The 21,483-nt window shown below is 37.2% G+C and overlaps 1 protein-coding gene across 8 annotated transcripts in view; it reads left to right on the top strand.

Moving 5' to 3' along the window:
- The window catches only part of LRCH3 (leucine rich repeats and calponin homology domain containing 3), a 151,227-nt gene that overhangs the window by 118,504 nt on the left and 11,240 nt on the right, over positions 1–21,483 (top strand). For 3 of the 8 annotated variants that reach the window (XM_069064990.1, XM_069064988.1, XM_069064987.1), the window contains 6 exons: positions 9,347–9,418; positions 13,272–13,320; positions 13,843–13,950; positions 14,670–14,788; positions 15,768–15,905; positions 20,194–20,271. In XM_069064990.1, the coding sequence (XP_068921091.1) occupies positions 9,347–9,418; positions 13,272–13,320; positions 13,843–13,950; positions 14,670–14,788; positions 15,768–15,905; positions 20,194–20,271 (564 nt within the window). The other 5 variants (XM_069064992.1, XM_069064991.1, XM_069064989.1 and 2 more) reach the window with 3 other exon arrangements.

Below are 21,483 nucleotides of genomic sequence, written 5' to 3'. Positions count from 1 at the left end.
TGCCAAGAACTGTCAGAAATAGGAAAGTGCCTCATAGAAGGTAGTGTTGGATTCTGAGGGGCAGATGCGAAGAGGGAGCTTAGTGGGGCATGCTGCTTTTGTAAATGCCCAGGGGAAGGTAGAATGTCAGACTGGTGAACAGCTATAGTCCATTTTGGCAGCAGTACAGTTTTTCCACACTAGTAAGAACTCAAGGCTGAGGATTGACAGGACAAAAAAACTGAAAGGATAATGGAGCAAGGGATTCCAGAATGAAGGACAATGATCCTGCTCAACACTGAAAGAAGAAAAATTGGGATAGAGCAAAGGAGATGGATTGTAGAACAGCTTGGGGCTGATTTGGAAGCTAGTGCCATCATCTAGGTGTGTGAAGAAAAGGGGAGGGAGGAATTTGATATCTCTTTTGAAGAATGGGACTTTAAAAAATATTTTATTTTATTTTTTTGCTTTTTGGAGGGGGGAATGCAGGGTAGTTGGGGTTAAGTGACTTGCCCAAGGTTACAGGGCTAGTAAGAGTTAAGTTTAAGTCTGAGGCCAGATTTGAGAATAATGCAAGTTGATGACGTTCAATGTCGGGTATGAAGGAGGAAGATAAACCAAGGTGACATTTTACCTTGTGTGACTAGTAGAAATGAAATACAGGCAGAAATGGAATAAATGGAAGAGCTTACTGAAGGAGTTAGCATACAGAGAGAGAAAAAGGAAAAGCGTTGAGGGGCCCACTCACAGTTAAGAAGTTTAAGAAAGAAGAGTAGACAGCAAAGGAAATGGAAAAAGTATTGTCATAGAAATAAGAGAAACCAGAAAAATGCAGAAATACAGAATCATTGAATAATAAATCCAGAAAGGACCATAAAAATAAAGTATTTCACCTTCTTGATTTTATAAATGAAAGAAATGAAACCTAGAGAGGTTGTGACTTCCTCATTGTTCTGAAGCTAATTATTAACATAATTAAGACTAGAATTCAGGTCTCTAGAGTGTAGTGCTTTCCACTAATAACAATTAAACAAATTTATGTAGCATTTTATAATTTATAAAATGATTTTCGTACAGCAACCCTGTGAAGTAGATACTGCAAATATTATCTTCCCCATTTTACAACTGAGCCAAGAGAAATAGAAAAGAAGATAATTTCAAATAATGTGTGTATACTATTGTAATATTTGCACTTGTATTATTTCATCTGGGATTATGACTGATGACAGAGAAGGTAGAATCAACTATACAACTCTAATTTTGCTTTTTTCTTTTCCAAATAGAATGATATTTGAAATGTATAGGAAAATATAAAATGGATAATAATGATTAAGAGACAATATGAAATCATTTAATTCCTTTTGAGTTCAGGACACCAGGGCAAAGGATGTGATTACTGAGTCAATGACACTTAGATGATGGGGAACAGGTGAAGTGCCCCAGATTGGAATAAAACAGATGTCCTGATTTTCAAAAAAGAGGATATAAGTAACTCTGGGCCATTAAATTTGATTTGCTTAAATGGGTATACTTTCTATATAGGTAGGTGGTACAGTGGATGAATCTCTGGGTATGGAGTCAGGAGGGCATGAGTTCAAATCCAGCTTCAAATACTTACTATTAGCTGTGTAACCTTGGACAAGTCACTTAACCTTTGTCTGCCTCTGCTTCCCTATCTGTAAAATGGGGTGATAACACCTACTTCATACGGTTTTGGGGAGGATCAAATGAAATCATATTTGTAAAACCCTTAACACACTGCCTCACACATAGTATGTGCTTAATAAATGCTGGCTATTTTTATCATCATCATCATTACCTTGCACTTATAAATTGTTGTAGATTTACCCCTCCCCCTGTGCATTCTCTAATACAGTGTTTGAAAGCAAAATTGTGGAATATAAAATTAAAATAATAAACATTTTTATATACAATATAATATAATACAATAAAAAAATTAATAAACGTTTAAAAAAATAAAGGGGAGGGATGGCTAGGTGGTGCAATGAATGGAGCACTGGCCCTGGAGTCAGGAGGACCTGAGTTCAAATGCAGTCTCAGACACTTGACACACTTAATAGCCATGTGACCTTGGGCAAGTCGCTTAACCCTAGGTGCCCTCCCAAAAAATAAAATAAAGGGGAATTCACAAAAATCCAGTATGACTTTATTAAAAATAGGTTGTGCTAGACTGACCTCATTTTATTTTTTGATAAGCTTACTTGAATGTCATCAAGGAAATATTGTGGATTAGTTTACCTAAATTTTAGCAAAATATTAGTCAAAGTCTCTTATGGACAAGTGAGATTTAGTGTAGATGACAAGTCAGTTAGATGGACTTGGACAGGTTTTTCTATCTACCTTTCTATTTTGATTCCATGTTACTCTCACACATTTTGTTCGCAGTCAGATTTGCCTGTTAGCTTCCTATGCACAGTATTCCATCTCTTTCCTCCACAGCTTTGCACAAGTGGTCCCCCATATCTAAAATGCTGTTCCTCCTCAATTCTACCTTATAGAATCTCCATCTTCCTTTAAAGTGGAGTTCAGCCCTCAGCCTCTGTTCTCTGCACTCAGCAGAGGAAGCCCCAGTCAGAAACTCAGCATATCTATTCTCAAGATCCAAGCAAGAGAGATCTTCAACTCTTGTGAAAACCATACTGTTGAAGTTGGTGTCTTCACTGCAGAAGGTGTCCTCTGAGCTGCTTTGCCCAGTGGTACTGCTATCAACATCTGTGAAACCCCTAGAGCTCCAAGCTCCAAGACAGTGATAAGACCCCTTACATGAGGAAAGGTGTCTCAAATGCAATTGAGCACATCAATAAAACTAGTGATAAGCAAGAAATTGAGTGTTGTGGGGCATGAAAAGACTAACAAATTGATGCTAGAGGTGGGTAGAACAGAGTAAACTTAAATTTGGGGCAAATGCCATATTGGGCATGTCTCTGTAAGGCTAGAGATGCTAAAAAAATTAAAAGGCATTCCTTGTACCACCACATTGCTTACCTTGCAGATAATGGAAGTCATTCTGCCAGTTGAAGCCTTCTGTGCGATCGGCAGTGACTCCAGTGCGGGTAACAAGCTGGCAGTGCAGGGGTTCATGATTCTTCCTGTTGGAACAGCAAACTTAAAGGAGGCCAGGCTCATCAGAGTTGAGGTCATCAATAACCTATAGAATTTGATTAAGCAGAAATATGGACAGGATGCCACCAGTGTAGGTGATGAGGGTGGCTTTGCTTCTAACATCCTGGAAAATAAAGAAGTTCTGGAGCTGCTAAAGAATTCCATTGGTAAGGTGGCTGTACAATAAGATCGTAAATTACATGTATCAGAATTCTTCTGATCTGGGAAATAGGGACTTCAGCTCTTCTGATGACCCCAGCAGATACAGCTCCCTTACTGTAGTTGGGGACCTCTGGAAGATCTTCATCAAGGACTATATAATGGCATCTCTTGAAGATCCCTTTGATCACAATGATTGGGAAGCTTGGAAAAATGTCACTACTACTTCAGTCATCCAGGTGGTGAGGGATGATCTCATAGTGACCAATCCCAAGCATTTTGAAAAAGCCTGAAACTGCCTCCTGTTCAAAGTGAACCAGATTGGTGCCATGACTATATCTCTCCAGGCATGCAAATTGGCCCAGTCTCATGAGTGAGGCATAATGGTTTTCCATCATTCTGGGGAGATTGAAGATACCTTAATTGCAGACCTGATGGTTTATCTCTGCTCTGGGCAGATCAAGACTGGTGCGCTGTGCCTATCTTGAGTGGCCAAGAATTATCTGATTCTCAGAACTGAGGAAGGCCTGGGCAACAAAGCTAAATTTGCAGGAAGGGACTTCAGGAACCCCCGGCAAGTAAGCTCAGTGGCCAAAAGGGCCCTAGAGCTAGTAGGCACTTTAGTCACCTCAGTAGATGTCTGTTTCTTTCCTAAAAATGGGTAGCTCCAAGTACCAGACCAGGTATGTGTGTATACATATACATACACACACATTTTTTTTTAGCAGAAGCCTTTGCTACTTTACTCTCTTCTCACCTCCACCTTTCTGTGATATTCTTGCTGTTTTGTTGAAACTGCCTCATCAGAGATGGTAGCTGCTTACCTGGCATTCTGTTGGAAGGCCCTGCTTTGTGATCTTGTGACTTGACTAGAATGACCATCCCCATATGTTGATATGTGGAGTCATATTCTTGTGGTTTGGTCCCCGACATGCCCACAGGCCAGATCCTTAGTGGTTTTATGTACAGAATAAAAATATTTGGTAACCTCTTCCTCCCAAAAACGTATAGTACAGATGTCACCTCCATGAAACCTCCTAATCACCTTCACTTCTTATTCTCCCTCTCAAAATTATTTTGTATATACATTATATTTACTTGTTGGAGACCTCTCCCCTCCAACCCATATACCTTTCTAACACAGGGATTGGGTATTAGATAAATTTCAGAATCTTAAGGAGCTTGGATGGGGAAAAAAATTTCATCTCTGTTTTCACTAACCTCCAACTGAAATGTAATGTAAGAAATGAGATAATTTATGTACAGTGCTTTGCAAACTTTAAAGTATTATATAAATGCTAGCAATTTTAATTAGCGTATTTAAAGGTAGAAGAGAAGAAACATGTAGAAAAGAGATTAAAAATTCTAGAGAGGGACAATTATGTGGCCAATGTCCTGAAGAGATGAAATAGGCCGAGATTGGTTTTGAAAAGGAAAAGAAACCTTTTCCTCTGAGACTGGTGGGAAGGATAAGAGAGCAGGTATAAGCCACTGATATGGTGAGGTAGAGATGAGGACGCACGAAGGAATTTGCCCTGAATTTACCCAGGCTTCTCCTTAGTCTGAAGTTGGGTTCTGCTCTATAGAAGAATGGTGTGAGAAGAGAGAGTTCAGTGTGGCGAGGAAAACTGAGTAAACAGAAGGGATGTGTAATATGTTTGGGATGAATGATGGTGGAATTGAATTAAGGGGACAGAGAGAAATAAAAGCATTGTAATCAATTAAGTGTGCCAACATTACCATCGCTCTGGGGAGTTTCACTATCCTGCTAACAGTAATAATAATAATTCTTTGAGACAGTAATAAAGATAAAAGATATCTTTTTCCCCAGAAGCAGACCTGCTGATACTGAAATTAGCCTCAGTTTCAAAGCAGGACCTGATGATAATCAAATAATATGTATTTGTGGGAAGAAACATAACAATTATTTAGCATGTTCTTATCCATCTTTAATACAGGAAGTGCTGGACCTGGACCTGCAGTCACCGTTTCTAATCAGAGATGGAGACCCTGAACCTTAGGAATGTAGAAAGCCTTCTAGACTTTCTTTTTTAAAGGAATGGTGTAGCTTAATGCTGATCAAATGATCATTAAATCATTCTGGAAAGAGCTGCTGCTTTATATGAATTAAAATCTTCCTCTTTTTTTTCCTCAGTTATTCTGCTTCTTTTACTCTCACTTTTTCCAGCCTCTGAATTTTCTTGCATTGATGAAACTGGGCATATTTCAGCTTGGAGAAAAGGAGATCTAGGATGTGTTGTCTTTAAGTATCTGAAAGGCTGTTAGGGAGAAAAAAATCAACTTATGCCACTGGATATAGGAAGCAGAACTAGGAGCAGTGAATGGAAACTGATTTTGGCTCCATGTAGTGAAAAACTTCTTTAAAACTATAGTGAAAAATGTGAAATGCAATGTCAAGGTAAGGTGTGACTAAAGATCCTCAAGTCAATCATTTTCAGGGGCTTTGTAGAGAAGTTCTTGTTAAAGTTGGGCCAAGGTTCCCTACATCTGCAGTTCTTTGATCCCTTGCATGATCATCCCTTGCTCTTGCAGCATTCAGGCAGAGGCTAAAGGACGATCTCTCAATGATAAATGCAGAGGGACTCTTGCATTGAAAAGGAAGTTAGACTTGACTAGTAAGGGGCCTTCAAACTTAAGGACTCTGATTTTGTGATAGGAGTGACCTGTGAAGTAGTATAGACAAATCTTCATATAATAGTATAGAATGTGAGTTTGGTCTTGAAGGATTGTGATAAGTAAAAGTGAGGGGAGAACATTTTAGGTTGGATGAGTGGCATAAGGAAAAGCACAGAATCAAGAAAACACCAGGTTTTTGGCTGAAGCATAAGGATTGGATAAGATCTTGAACATTGCTCACATTAAGGTGTTTGGATTTTATCTTATAGGCAATAAAATTGCATGCCCCATTTTGAGCAGAGTAGTAATTTAATAGAGGCAGCATGTCATAATGGATAGAGTGAAGGCTTCAGAGTCTTGGGTTCCAGTCATTCCTCTGACACTTTGACCTTGAGCAAATCACTTGTCAGTGTCCCAGGCACTATGTTTTAGAACTGGTACTGACTGAAAAGGAAACATATCCATTGGGAATTCCCTTAGTATTGTACCACTGAAATTATAAGTCTTTTTTTTAAATATAATGAGAGGCTTCTCTGCAGAGTGACTAGAAAGTTGACCTCAGTGTCAGGTAGACCTGGATTCAAGCCCTAACTAATGCACACACTGTCTGTGTGACTTTGGTTGGGTAATTACTTCTTGGTGCCCTGGCACATCTTTAAAACCATACATCACAAAGCAGCTGTTGATCTGCATTATTAGAGGGAATTTCCTTACTGGAAGTTCCCTATACTAATAAAATCAAAAGTCTATACTCAAAATATATAATCAGTATTTTTTTTATAGAAAGATTAATCTATTATATTTTTACTCATCTAAATAGTAAAACTCTATTATTGACTCAGCAAAGAACCTCTTGTCAGGAAACCAATGTATGATTCTTGCTACAAATAATGTTATGTTTTTACCCAGTAGAATTAACATCAGATAATAATAGCTAGTATTTACATAGTGCTATTACATGATTTGTCCTAGAATAGTTATCTAGAAAAGACTTAGCTTTTCAGTGATATTTTTGGAGATTGCACTTATAAATTCTAGAGTAGATCTGTTTCTATGTACTTACTTTCCAGTGTTCAGGGAATAGCATATAGATCGGTTTGACAGAAGGGTATCTCCAGTATACAGCTGTAGCATATAACCCTCTAAGATTTATAAATACAAAGCCTTCGGCCATTCTTTTGAAACCTATCTTCTGGTCAGTCTGGGCTACTTCCCATTCTGAACACACATTACACTCTGGGTTCCATGTATCATTTGGCATTTTAATATGCATTTGTTGTTTAGGCCATCATTCAGAGGATTTTGTCTCTGCGTCTTTCCTCATGGCATTCTCCCTGCCTAGAATGTCCCCTACTCTTAGCACCAGCTGTTGAAATTCTGTTTCCTTCTTAAAACCTTTTATTTTGGATATTTGTGTAATAGCTAAGAATATAATGTCCATAATGTTAGAAACTCTATTCTTTATATAGTGCCTTACATATAAACACTCAAATATTTATTGATTGTATCAGTTTAAGAAAATTTTTGTATTTGGTTGCCAAATGGCATTTTAAACGCAGAGCTAAGCATTCACTCTTCTTGGCATCTAATTTGGGGCCAGTGCCAAGGACTGTATTTCCAGTTCAGTGTATAGAATACATTTGCATCCTGATAGCAGCTTCCACCTGCAGGAGGAAGCTCTGTAGTAGTCTCATGCATAAAAAAGTCAAATTATAAATTAATTATTCCATCATCACATTTGATGTCATAATCACTCAGCCATCCTCTCTATCAGTCATTCCTCTCAGGAAACTGTCCTTTTGCAACTTTGTGTTAAGCTCTAATGTAATACATAGACCCATTCACTTTCCCTTTCCTCTCCTCCTCCTTCTTTTATCCTTGACCTTGACTTCATGCCCTTCTTTGTGTATACAGTTGGCATTAATGCCGTTACAAATAAAAGGAGCTCTAGAAAAATCAAAACAGGTGGAGTGCATACTGTTGTTGGCGGTTTTAGTGTTATTTCCTCATTCCTATTTCCTGCTCCCCTACCTCATTATTTTGTTTTGGTTTGCATTTATTTCCTGAATTAAAAATACGTTGAGCATGAGCTAATGTTTTGTGAAGGAAACAGATTATTTTGGCAGTGTGATGGAACTGATAGAGTATCTTTAATTAAAAACATAGTTATTTTATTGTCTGCCTAGGTATTTTGAACAAGAGAAAATAATCTCACTTTTTTCTCTCTCTGAGGGCATAAAAGGACACAAGTACATTTAGATATCCCATTTAGATTACTAGTGCATTTAGACTACACTAGGTCTATACCTGAGGGTGGCTATCTGAAATGTATAATCCTAGTATTAGATATTTTTAATTAAAATTTATCCAAGTTCATCATTTAAAAATTTTTATTAGTTAGACTAATATCTACCCACTGCAATCTTTGTGAACATCTTGTCTCCAATTTTGAATTCCATTTTTAAAATGTTTTTCATATACATTATTATAGCTTAAATTTGAACATATGTTAGTTCCTGTCACTCAGTATCTGTAGTTGTACTTATCCATCAGAAATACTCAGCAATTAATAATATACAATGTGAATTTTAAATGTTTTTCTCTTCAATGACTAATGAGTAATTTTCAGTTCAAGGGTGTTAAAGTTATGTAGCAGAATGCCTTCTGTGTGTGTGTGTGTGTGTGTGTGTGTGTGTGTGTGAGAGAGAGAGAGAGAGAGAGACAGAGAGAGAGAGAGAGAGAGAGACAGAGAGAGAGACAGGGAGAGAGAGAGACAGAGTTTGTGTGTATGTGCACCCACATGTGCCCCTATTTCTGGAGCTCCTGGCACATTCTTTCTGTCTTTTAAAATAATTTTAGTTTTAACCTAAGAAACTGGTCAAGTAACAATATGTGTAGTTTTACCATTCTAGTAAGTAAAGATTGCTTGATTTTTTGCAAAATCATTCCTATGCTACTTTCTCACATAGAGTCATGGCTTTATTATATTCAAATATAATTTACTCAGGACTGGATTTTTACTTAATTTTTTGTGTGCCGTTTATACTATTCAGCTAAAATTAGTTTTTAGATTAAGTCCTTTTCTTTCCCGTGAGTTTAGTGTACTATATCACTGAATAAATTTCCACAGTTGTTACGTTAAAAGCTTTTATGTTCTTGTCTGTGTTTCTGTTCATATGATGAAATGTTTTTCATGAAACTCATTTCAGGTTCATGAAATACTGAAGTGCTGTAGAATTAGAAAGATAGTATGTTTGTTACGTGCGGTAGACATTTTTCTTTTATATTTAGTTTGGTTTGGTTGGTTAACAAATACTCTCTTCCTGCCCTATCAACATCTAAGTAAGACGTAAGAATATATAAATGACTTCTTCTTTTCTAATCTCGCTTATTTTACTAACATAAATGCTGCCTTCTTTTTATCTTCCTTTGCTTTTTTGGAATTCAGTCGATGTCAGGGTTGACTCAAGTGGGCTGTGCTACTACCCTGCCTCATTCTTCTGCCTTCAGACCTCTCAAGGTATCTCATTACTTACTCTAATTCACTAGAAAATTGAGGGTGGGGATTGTATCTTTTGTTTTTTACATCTGTCCTAAGTTTGCCAGTGCACTAGTCCAATAATGGTTTCTGGTTATGTTTAATTTCTTCGTTTCTTTAAAAGTTTTTGTTGATATTTTCTGCTTCTTATATCTTTATAGTTTTCCTAAATATCCCTCCCCCTTCCTCCCCCAGATGAGAGAGCATTTTTTTTTTAGAGGGGGGAGGGAAAGTCAACACTACTGATTGACACCTTGAAAAAGTTTGCCATATGTAGCCCCTGTGGAGTTCCCACCTCCACAAAGGGGTAGCCGAGGGGGTGTCTTCTCATCTCCCTTTATTCGAATCCTACTTGATCTGTATGATATTGTTATATTTACTTTTGTGTGTACATAGCTGTTTTTTCCATTTACCTTGTTAGATTTAATTCCTAATTAATATTTTGCTGCTTTTTTCAGTCTTTTCATATTCCAAATATACTTGGTGGCTATATTAATTCTATTGGTGTCAAGTTTTTCATAGTATCTGATTATCTTTTAAATGGATTCTTTTGTCATCAGTAATTTTGTTGCTTTGCTAAAAATACAAAATCAGATGAAAACTAGTAACATCATATATTACATCTTAGAATAGATCACTTTATGACACTTCCCAAAACCTAACAATACCAAAGTTTTCCGCAAAAATACTAATCCTATAAGGAAGAAAAGAATTTAAGGGATTATCTGTTCTACCCTCTACCCCCAATCAGAACTACTGTTAATTACAGAAAGGTACTGATCTCTGTTATTGTATTTTTAAAGAACTGCATGGAAGGCAGTTCTATAAATTTTGTCAGTAATCCATACTAATGGTTAACAAGTTTTGTTGTCAAGAAATTACTCTTAACTCAATGAAATCTATCATGGTGCAGTTTAAGTCCCTTTCTGCTTATTATATTCCTGATTTGTTCATAAAATCATGTTTTGCATGTTAAGAAATATGAAGCCCTGGAAAAATAAAGGAAATCACCCCTTTTTTTCCATTTTAACCTAATTTTTATTATTTCTTTCTAGCTCTCAGAGTTCTGTAGCAGACCACATCTTTATAGTCAGTCACACAATTGACTGAAAGGTGAAAAAAAAGTTCGAGATCTCACTGTACTTATTCTTTGTTGATTATAAAAAAACATTTCATTCAGAAGACCAAAACACTACCTTAAAGACTTGCTCCAATAAGGTTTCTCTAATGCATGCATTAAAACCTTAAAATTTTCCTTGAAATTTATAATATCATAGGTAACTTTATTTGAAGACTAAGTCATAAAACAAGAATATATGTATGTATGTGTGTATACACATACATACATATACACATATATACACATACTTGTGTGTATACATATACATATACACCCCCAAAGATTTTTGCTATTTTTATTGAAAGTTGTCCAACACAAAGTCCGCATCAAAAAGAATTTCCCATACATGGATGGTGACATGCTCCAAATGCTTTTCTTTGCAAATGATATTGTGCTCATTACATCAAACCATGGAACATTGGTAGAGCCCCTTAAATGACATCCATAATCAAGAGTTTGGCCTAACTAAACACACAGAAGAAATGGATTTAAAAATACCTCTTGTCCAGATTTTTATATCATATTGAATGAATAGCTCATAGAAGGACCTCTGTCTTTTCATATATGTGTTGAATAATGAAGTAGACTTAGAATTGAGCAGGGAAATGGGTTATATCGCATTTTAGAAGTTGCACAGTGTTTTGTTAATGACCCAAAGCTTCTTCTGATTTAAAGGCTCATCCCTCTAATGTCAGTCTTCTTCTAATAATACTATATATGGCTACAAGTCATAAAATACCATAATCTCTGATGAATTAAGGTTGAGAGTCACTGAAAAGGTGAGAGACAGATATTTGATGGCTATCTTAACAGGCTATAGAATATTATCAGGAAAGAATTACTCAGAAAACATTATCAGTAATCATTTTATCTCCATTTTGTTTCTTTGCACTCATTCCTCAGTCCTTTACAGTCTGGTTTCAAGCCCTACCCCCTAGTGGAAACAATTCTCCCCAAGGTTATCAAAAGTCTCTTGACTGCAAATCAGTGGCCTTTCTCAGTCTTCTTTCTGCTTAACCTCTTTGCAGCTTTTTATATTATACATCATTCCCTCTGCCTATACTCTCTTCTCCCTTGGCTTTTAAGATGATATCCTCTCCTTTGGGTCTCCTCCTACCTTTCTTACCATTCCTCCTCAGTCATCTCCATGTCTTCCCCTCTGCTAGGAGTTTAGATGCCAAAACTCTGTCCTAGGCCCTTCTTTCTACATTCTTTCCCTGGGTCATCACATCTGCCAACATCAGATACTTCCTTCCTATCTGAACCTAGGAAAGTCCTTCCCAACATAATTTTCTTGTGGTTTTTTTGCCAGGGGACGGGGGGGGGGGGGGGGAGTTAAGCCATTTTTGTTGTTTTGTGCTCTTTTTTCTTTGCAAGCCTCAACTTATACTGGGCTTCAGCCATATCGGCCCTGTTGGATTAAATCTTTTTGTATTTGTCTTTGGTTGGATTCCCTTTCTGTCATCTTTTGAATATAACTTTTTAAAATCTTAGTTCATCAGAGAGCTCACCATACAGCCACATATATTTAGATGTCTTATCCCTTTTCTTCCTCATTAGAATCATTTACAACCTCAACATTAAACTTTTTTGAGCTGACTTCCCTTTTAGAACTGCAGCATGTAGGATCTCCCTGTTTATTCTTTAAACTTCTAAAAATCTCTTTTAAAGCCTAGAGTACGTAACAGGCTGCTACAAACGCAACAGCAACAACACTTATATAGCACCTACCTCTCTAGTTTGTTGTAAAGATCAAATGAAATGATATTTATAAAGCACTTAGAACTTTAATAAATGCTTTTCCTTCCTTCCTACTTTAAGATTTGCAGAATACTTTACAGATCTCTCACTTGATGGTCAGAACAACCCTAGAAAATAAGTGCTATTATTAACCCCATTTTACAAATGAGGAAACTAAAGCTCAGAGAAATTGTCACTCTCCCAGGGTCACACAGCCAAATTTGAACTCGGGTCTCTCTGACTCTAAGCCTAGTGTTCTGTCTGCTGTACCACCTTGCTGCCTTGGTATGCCAGGGTTCTCTTCCTTATCAGTTACAAGCTGCTTTCTCCCAAGATTTTACTTACTTTCTTTGTTTTTGTCAGTCAGACTCATCAGGTCCAGAACAGAAATTCTCCACATCATTTCCTTTTATTTTCTAAAACCTGAACTTATCAGTAAGACAGATTTACAGTTCCTTGGGATCCAAGAATCCAAAACATCTTACAAAAAAACCATAGCTTGAGACAGATATACCTAATACCTCCAAATGTCCGTTTCCAGGTTTAAATTCACAAAATGCGCCTCTTGTCTCTTGACTCGCCTTAGAGCAGTGCTTCCCAACATTCTTTCCCCTTCCGGGCTGCTTTGACAGATATTCCAGAAGAACAGTTCTGTAAAATGGAATTTTGTTCCAATGCCGCTCCCTGGGTGCTTCCTGTGAAGTATGCTACCGCATGGAATGCTGATTTTTTTTTAATACTGGGAAAGGCTAATGAAGCAGAGCTGTTCCTGTTTCCATTGAACATATATTCTTATGTCCATTGTACACAAACCAAAAGACCGTAGTAGCCTCTAAAGAAAATTATAATTGATAGTATCTGATTCTTATTCCAAAATGAAAGGCTATATTTTTCTTATACATTCCCAAAGGAACCATGGGTATGAGTAATTACTTTCCATTGAAGAATTGTTGACATTTGTTTGTTTATCCACAGAATGATGACAGATCTACCATCTCACCAGGTTCACCTACAACCCAAACAGGTAATAAGCGCAAAATCACAGTTAACCAGCCTCAGATTAGATTACTCTCTCATAGAGTGAGAATTTTTTTGGTAATTGTTTTTCAAAAGGCAAATATTTCCATGCTGTAGCTTCTTTATCTGAAGTAGAAATTCAAAAAGAATAAAATGGGCATCATCATGGCCCTTTGATAGTCAGTTAGACAGGTTCACCTAATTTTTGTTTTATAAGCTTCTGAACAAAAAGTGGGCAGACTAAAAGTTTTAAATAAATTCATGCATCATCAATCCAAATGACACTTTTAGAGAGAATCACATATTTGTGTAAGTAAAAATACTCTGTGTGTAGACGCTCCTACATTTGCCATTTCCTTTGGTCATGCTTTTTTGATGTGCAGAGTTGTAATTATCATGCTGTTTTCTTATTTTTAATTTGATGCTTCTTTGATTGCTACATCATTAAACTTTTTTTTGCTCTATAATTTCTATTACATTGTTATTTATTCCATTCTCAATTTTCTTTTGCCTTTCCATGCTGTCTCAGTACACCTCTCCCCTCCATATTCTCCTGCTCCTTCTACCTTTAGAAACCAACTCCAACGACCAGAAAGTTTCCTTTTCCGAGCAGCTGTCAGAGATGAAACAAATCAAGGTATGTGGTAGTATCAAAGAAGACACCTTGCACTATAGAGTGAGGCTAACATGGTCCATTCTTTTCAATTCCTGCCATGCCACGCTATCTTGGCAAAAGTATGAAACGTCCTTATCTGTGATCTCACTGCCGTAAGACCTATCAAGAATAAAACATAATGCTATTTGCATTTTTTCCCACTTTTTTTCCATCTTAACCATTTAGTGAAACAAGAAATAGTGATTGTAGAAAAGGATATAATGAATAAATAGAGTAATCTTTTTGAGTTATACAGAATTGGCTTTCTTCCTTTTCTGAATTCCCTTTGTGATTATTATATTTTTCCTGTGATGATACAGTCTGGTTTCTTCATTTTTGAAAAAAAATGAAATAATTGTAAAATAAATCTGCTTGAAGCCTGCCTTCTGTTACTTGTTAATCTGACAATTTTCAGCCTGGGTTCAGAAGGGAAAAGAAATAACCAAGGAACAGAAACAAATGTTAAAATTCTTCTGCATATCTGTCTACCAGAGTGTTACAGGTGTCTCAGAAAGGACATGGAGACTCATTCGCTGTTCTGAAGAAGAAACATTAGTGTTATTTTTTTTAAATCTAACCACAGAGTTAACCACATATAGAAATCATCCTACTTTCTTCTCTACACAAGGCAAGTGTGTTCACGTTAATACTAAGTTCAGCATTCACCTGACACAGACTTATGTATTCATGGTTTTCTATAGGTCATTCCTCACCGCTTCTTTCTTCTGCTGCTTCTACCACTGAATCTGCAGATCCCAGATCAAGACAGAATTCCAAACAACGTGAGGAAGAGTTGGAATTAATTGATCAACTACGAAAGGTGTGTACTCCTGTTACCTAGGAGTGATACTGTTTCAGTGATGCCAGTATCGTCAGGGCTCAGAGCATCATTTATTATCCTGCCCACAAAGAGCCATTTACTAAAAACATTAAGCACCACACTCCACATATGTCCCCTCTGTCTTTGTGGTAAAGTGGAAAATAAATTGTTCTTTCACTAGGATCCTCCACTGTTGTGTCATTTCTTAGCCTCTGAATTAGTACCACCAAGGTGAACAGATTTTTTGAGACTTCCAGGACATGATCAAATGCAGTAATAAGATTTAAAATCAGATAGGACTTCCAGGTCCTTTTCCTTTCTTCTTTTTTTTTTTTTTGCTTTTTTTTTGGAGGGCGATTGGGGTCAAGTGACTTGCCCAGGGTGACACAGCTAGTTTTTGTGTTAAGTGTCTGAGTCCAGATTTGAACTCAGGTCGTCCTGACTCCAGGGCCAGTGCTCTATTCACTGCGCCACCTAGCCGCACCCATTTTCCTTTCTTCTTGACTGAAGGAGGAAAAGAATGTAACCTAAGATGGTATGAGTATAGATTGTGAGAACACTTTATTTTTACTTTGGGATTGAAAGGGGATCAGATCTTCCACAGAAGATAGGTAAGATTAGTTTTATAATGTACTTTTAAAGCCATCCCTTTTTAGTCTTGACTGCCTTATACACTCTAGAAGACAGAGAATGTAACTTTTGAACCCCAGAAATTTATTCTCTCACTTGGGGTAGAAAGAGAATATAAACATTGTGCCACTTTAGTAATTTTCTTTTTTTCCCCTCAGTTTTTGGATGATTTCATATGCAAATGAAATGTCTTTTGTAGTCTTTTTGGGTCTTTTCCTTCTGTGTAATACATTATGTTATAATATATGTAACATATAGGTGATATATGTAACACATATATATGGTAACATGAGTAGTAATTCATATTGTAATGTAGCACATAATATGTATAGCCTTTTCTTTTACCCAGAATATTGAGTTCCGGTTGAAAGTTTCTCTGCCCTGTGATCTTGGAGCGGCTCTTACTGATGGCGTTGTTCTTTGTCACTTGGCCAACCATGTGCGTCCTCGATCTGTTCCGAGTATTCATGTTCCCTCGCCTGCTGTGGTAAGTATATGAGGATCAGAGAGTATTTTGGTTAACTAACAGTTTAATTAACTCTCTTTAATAGCCTAACTGATACTTTGTATGTTCACATTTTTAGTTATATTTAAATATAACTATATAATGTTCACCTCTTGTCATAATAATAGTAGCAGATCTATACCACATCCTAAGTTTTACCATCACCTTCCTCCACAATAAACCTATGAGCTAGGTAATGCAAATATTGTTTCCATTTTACAAATGATAACATTTAGACTTAGAGAGATTAAGCTGTATGCTTATGATCCGTTATTAGGAATTCCTGGAATTGAGTTTTAAACCCAGATTTCCTGAAACCCAAGAATTCTTTCAGCCAGACTGCACGTTTGTATTTTCATTAAGTAGACAACTGTTTTCATTTGCCCCTAATATGCATATAGGTTTATGGATTCTATCTTTGTCATGTTCCTATCCCAGTCTCTCCAAGTGTAATCCCTTGCCTCTGTCCTAGGACTGTTGAATTCCTCTGATGAGAAGTTGTTTCTGTGTATTTCAGACCCTGAGTTTGACTCCTTTTTCCAGCAAAGGGATCAGATGTCAGATACTCACGAAAAAAGATTGAAGATCTTGGGCTCACCTCTAAGAGACTTGGATAGGCCCTTCCCCATCAAATAAAATTCAGATTAGGGCCAGCCAGGACTAAGTACAGAGTCCCATCAGTTTGATTTCTTAGGAAGCAGGTAGCCACTCTTTTCTTGCTGAGCTTAGAGAATATATCCAGGTATGTAGAAAGAAAACAAAAAGCAACAAACCCAGTGGACCAGAAAATCTTACTCTTTCTTCTGGAGTAATTAAGAGGATGGGAATCGGGATGTTGTTAGAGAAAGCCACTGAAGGAAGAGTTTATTCTCTGCTTCCCAGTTCTCTTTAGTTTAGACTTCCCAGTTTCTCTTAGTTAAGAAGCTATCATTTCCTGAATGATATCATACAACTGCCATTACTTTTTTTAAAAAGTCGACACTTGCAAACTAGTATGGTGCTAGATTTTTAGAGAAAAATTTAAACTTGGGCTAAGTAGAGGTAAGATTCCTTTTCTTCAACTACCATATATCACAGTATTTTCCATTAAAGCATGGTAAAATAAGTATGAGAAAAATTAAGCACTTTGATAACTACTCATTTAGTTGGATAATCTAATAAATGAAAATATTTGACTTGTTTTGCTTTTGAGCTAGGGTGTAGCATGAGTAGTAACCATTTAAAATGTAATTGACAGGAGAGGAGATTATGTAGAATAAACTTCCTGTTTCAGAAGAGAGGATTAACTCTTGGAATGCTGGGGTTTAGCACATTAAGATGTATCTCAGAAAAGAGATCTTTTATGAAATGACAGCTTCTGGCTTTTCAAGAGCATTTGGAGTCTTTGTGAATTACCAGCTATTTTAAATAATACAATATTACCATAACCGGGTTTTTACTGTATGGAGTTTGTATGTAAATACTTACTATTTCTTTTTTTTTTTTTTTTGAGGGGAGAAGGCAGGGCAGTTAAGGTTAAGTGACTTGCCTAAGGTCACATGGCTAGTTTTGTGTTAAGTGTTTGAGGCTGGATTTGAACTCGGGTTAACAATTTCAGAGTTCTCATATTAAACCTGAAAAGGGAATCTTCTTTCTTAAGACAGGTCCTCACATCTCCAGATCTCATAGTTGTTTTTTTTCCCATTACTTTAAAGGGTTGGGTCCCAGCTTTCTTCATTCCTCTCACCCCACCACCACCTCATAGGTCCTGGATTTTTTCCTCCCCCTAACCCTCCTTGCTTCCATTATGTTCCCATCTTTCGTGAAGTCTTCTCACATACTGATCTTCTGACGAGCATCCCCATCTTGTAGACCAGGTTCTTCCCTAAGGAGGCTGCATAATGTGCTCCCTCTTGCAAGTAGCCAGTATTTTGACTCTGTACCTATCAACTCCCTCCGAAGGAATTACCTAGAGAAAAATGAAATTTATCCCTTCTTAACTGGGTCAGTCTCTTCTCCAAAAGAAAATTCATAGCCAGTGAAGGTAGGCATCTTCTGTTTTCTTTATGTACCATAAGCCAAAAAGTATACTGAAATAATGATTATTTGTATTTCCAGCCTCTATAAGAGTGCCTAATGCATAGTAGCTACATTATAAATATATGTTCTTGATCGACTGATTTCCTCCTGGCTGTATCTGTGGGTTTTATTTCAATATAGAAAAAAACCTTTACGAAAAATCAAACCACTTTCCTTCCATATTCCACAATAGTAATAGTGGTTTTTTTGTCTGAAAAGAATCCCTTTATCCTTATAATGAGGGAACTGAGTCCTAAGTCTGTTATCTTTTTTTAAAAAGAACATATTAAAAACAGTTTGTTTTTTTTTTAACTTTTGAACCAATTCAAGTCTCGTCCTTAAAGGCACAGCTCAGGCCCAGGGCCACAGCTTGGTCACCCGCCTTCCCTAGTGCCAAGCGCTCTCATAAAGGCTATGCGAGTGACAGTGTAGCACAGCGGAAAGAGCACTTCTTGAGTCAGAGGACTTGGGTCCAGACCATGATCTGGGTGACTCGGGGCAAGTCGCTGAAGTTCTGCAGGTCTCACGTTCCTCATCTGCAGACTCAGAGGGTTAGAGGAGGTTCTCTCTTCCAGCCCTAGACTTACGGTCTTCCAGCTCTGTAGTATAGACTTAGCCTCTCATTTCAGTTCTCAGCATTACTGACAGTTTCCGCTTCACTTTGTGCCCCATCTGCTGGCGGTCCAACTCCACAGTTACCCATGGCACTAAGTTGTAAGAAACAGCTCAGTCCTATATTTGGACTGTAAGCTTGTTTCTCCAAAGATGTATCCCTTTGAAACCCGACTGACTCCTGACTATTAAATCCTAGACCTAAGTAAATTCACACAGGATTAGAACTAAAGAACCGGTCATATGAATATCCTAGTTACTTGGACAAGGTGCAGACATAGAGGCTAGGAGAGGGATATATCTAATAGAAACTCATTAGACCAAAAAGGTTTTCCAGAACTTTAGTGTGATTAGAAGCACTGGTACGAACTGTCAGGCATGATAGATACACAAGGAAACAACTTTACCAATAAGTAACATTTCACCTAAAGAGAAGATGTTTGGGAAAATTAGTTACTTCTATGAAAGCTTTTAAAAATCAAATATTATTGCCACTTAGAAGAAGCATCCAGAATCCTTTACCTACTCAGAAGCAAATATTTTTAATTTAGTTAATAATTCATTTTTCTAATACTTACCTTACATAATCAAAACCCCAGGCTAGAACTGTTTACTTTTGTTGTTATGTAGCAACCATCAGTTTTCTTTAAAATTTATTGAATCAGGCGGCCATGTGGTGCAGTGAGTAAGAGCGCCAGCCCAGCGTCAGGAGACCCGGGATCGGTTCCAGCCTCTGATACTTGGCACCCACACAAAATAACTGGCCGTATAACCTTGAGCAAGTTACTTAACCCCAATTGCTTAAAAATAATAATAATAATAATTTATTGAATCATATATATGTATGTATGTAATATAAGTGTGTAAATGCATATGTATATATATGTATTATATGTGTATATAGTTAGTCAATAATTCCCTTTTTTAGTACTTGCCTTACACAAAGCCCCCAGCTAGAATTGTTTTACTGTATTGTTGTGTGTGTCTGTGTATGTGTGTGTACACATGTGTGCACAGTGGGTGAGTGTGTATCCCATCTTTTCAATAAGCTTTTCCCAGCCCCCTCTTAATTCCAGTACCCTTTCCTCTGTTAATTTCCTGTTTATCCTACATATAGCTTGCTTTGTATATATTTGTTTGCATGATGTCTCCCCCATTAGATTGTAAACTCCTTGAGGGCAGGGACTGTCTTTTGTCTCTTTTTGTATCCCCAGCATAGTCCAATGCCTGGCACATAATAACCACTTAGTAAGTATGTATATGTGTGTGATTCAGTAAAGTTTTGTTTTTGTTCAAGCAGTTGGGGTTAAGTAACTTGCCCAAGGTTACACAGCCATTTTTGTGTGTGTGGGTGTTAAGTGTCTGAGGCCAGAACCGATCTCGGGTCCTCCTGACTCCAGGGCCAGCGCTCTACTCATTGCGCCACCTAGCTGCCCCTCAATAAAGTTTTAAAAATAAAACTGATGGTTTTAGTCAGTTCTAGCTAAGGGCTTTCATTGTGTAAGGCAAATACTAAAAAAAAGGCAATTATGTATATGTGTGTGTGTGTATGTGTGTGTTCATGCACATATATATCCCTTCTCTTTCTTTCTCATTGCAGCCTAAATTGACAATGGCTAAGTGCAGGAGAAATGTGGAAAATTTCTTGGAGGCTTGCAGAAAAATTGGTGTACCTCAGGTAAATACACTTGCTGTTCTTTTATTGTGTATGTAGAGTTATATGTTATTTAGTAAAACAGCTCTTAGGAATACAAGTTTATGGTGATCTCTTGGTTCAACTCTGAGTCAAGTTCTTGACTTGGTCTTATAGTTAATTTGTTAGTAGTTTATACAGCTTGTTCTTGATTACCAGAGCCTCTAAAAGATTAGACGTATAGACTTCTAATCCAAATAATGTATGTTGAAAAAACTATTGATCTGTCTGTTTCTTATCTGTGACCTTGAAAGAGATACACAAGTTAATTAACAAAAATGATGCTACAACAGTTTTTAAATAAATGCCCTACAAATGATTTTTTTAAATAGTCAAAAAAAAAATCCATCAGTAGCCCTCACTACAGAAAGTCTTCAGCTTTATAGTATTTTACTTAAAAAATTATGTTCATAAATTGACACCCCTGCCTTAAATCTCTGACATATAGCTCAAAATTAGATGATACTTGTCATATACTTTATTGGCTGTCTCATTATTGTCACTTTATATTTGGGTGTGCACATTTAGCACTTAGAAGGGACCTTTTTTTTTATAGGCAGTTCTCACTTTATGTAATCAGACCATTCTGCAGATTTCTACGTAGTAGACATGGGATGGAGAGGGAGGTAATAAAGGAGGCAGGAAGGGGTCCTTGTACCCATGGAGGGAAGGGGCATTCAGTGGCACATGGGGGCCTGGGACAGAGAAGTGAGAGCAGCAGGAGGAATACACTAGATCTGGGGGCAGACAGTGGTACCTGAGCACAGAGGGACAGAAGACAGACAGGCAAGGTCTGGACATGTGGACAGGAGCTAGAGCAGGGAAAAAATCTCTTTTGGTAGAGAGCTCAAGCCAAGTTCACTATCCAGCTTTTACTTGAAGAGGCTTTTTATAAGGTTTGTTTTGGGGTTGTTTTTTGTTTTTGCAGGAGCAGAGAGAGAGAGAGCACTGTACTATAAAGTTGACTTAGGCGGGGGTTTTGGAATGCAGATTTCTTTCAGAATTCTTTATGTAAAGCCAAATTTTGCATAATGCAAATTTACATTGAGGGAGAATTATCTGTTTCCCATACTTTGAGTCTTCTACCTACAAGTACCCTGCTTCTGATTTTCTGGATCAAACAGTTAAAGTTTTTCCCATGTTTATCAAAGATAGAAATTTTAGTTCACTGTCCCTCTTAGTTAACCATTTAACTCT

Source organism: Petaurus breviceps, unplaced genomic scaffold (genome assembly GCF_028583685.1).
Source record: "Petaurus breviceps papuanus isolate PSGF00001 unplaced genomic scaffold, PetGlider_PUasm1.0 90654, whole genome shotgun sequence".
Classification (NCBI taxonomy): Eukaryota; Metazoa; Chordata; class Mammalia; order Diprotodontia; family Petauridae; genus Petaurus; species Petaurus breviceps.
The sequence above is the reverse complement of the archived record's forward strand: the minus strand, read 5'-3'. Positions and strand labels throughout refer to the sequence as shown.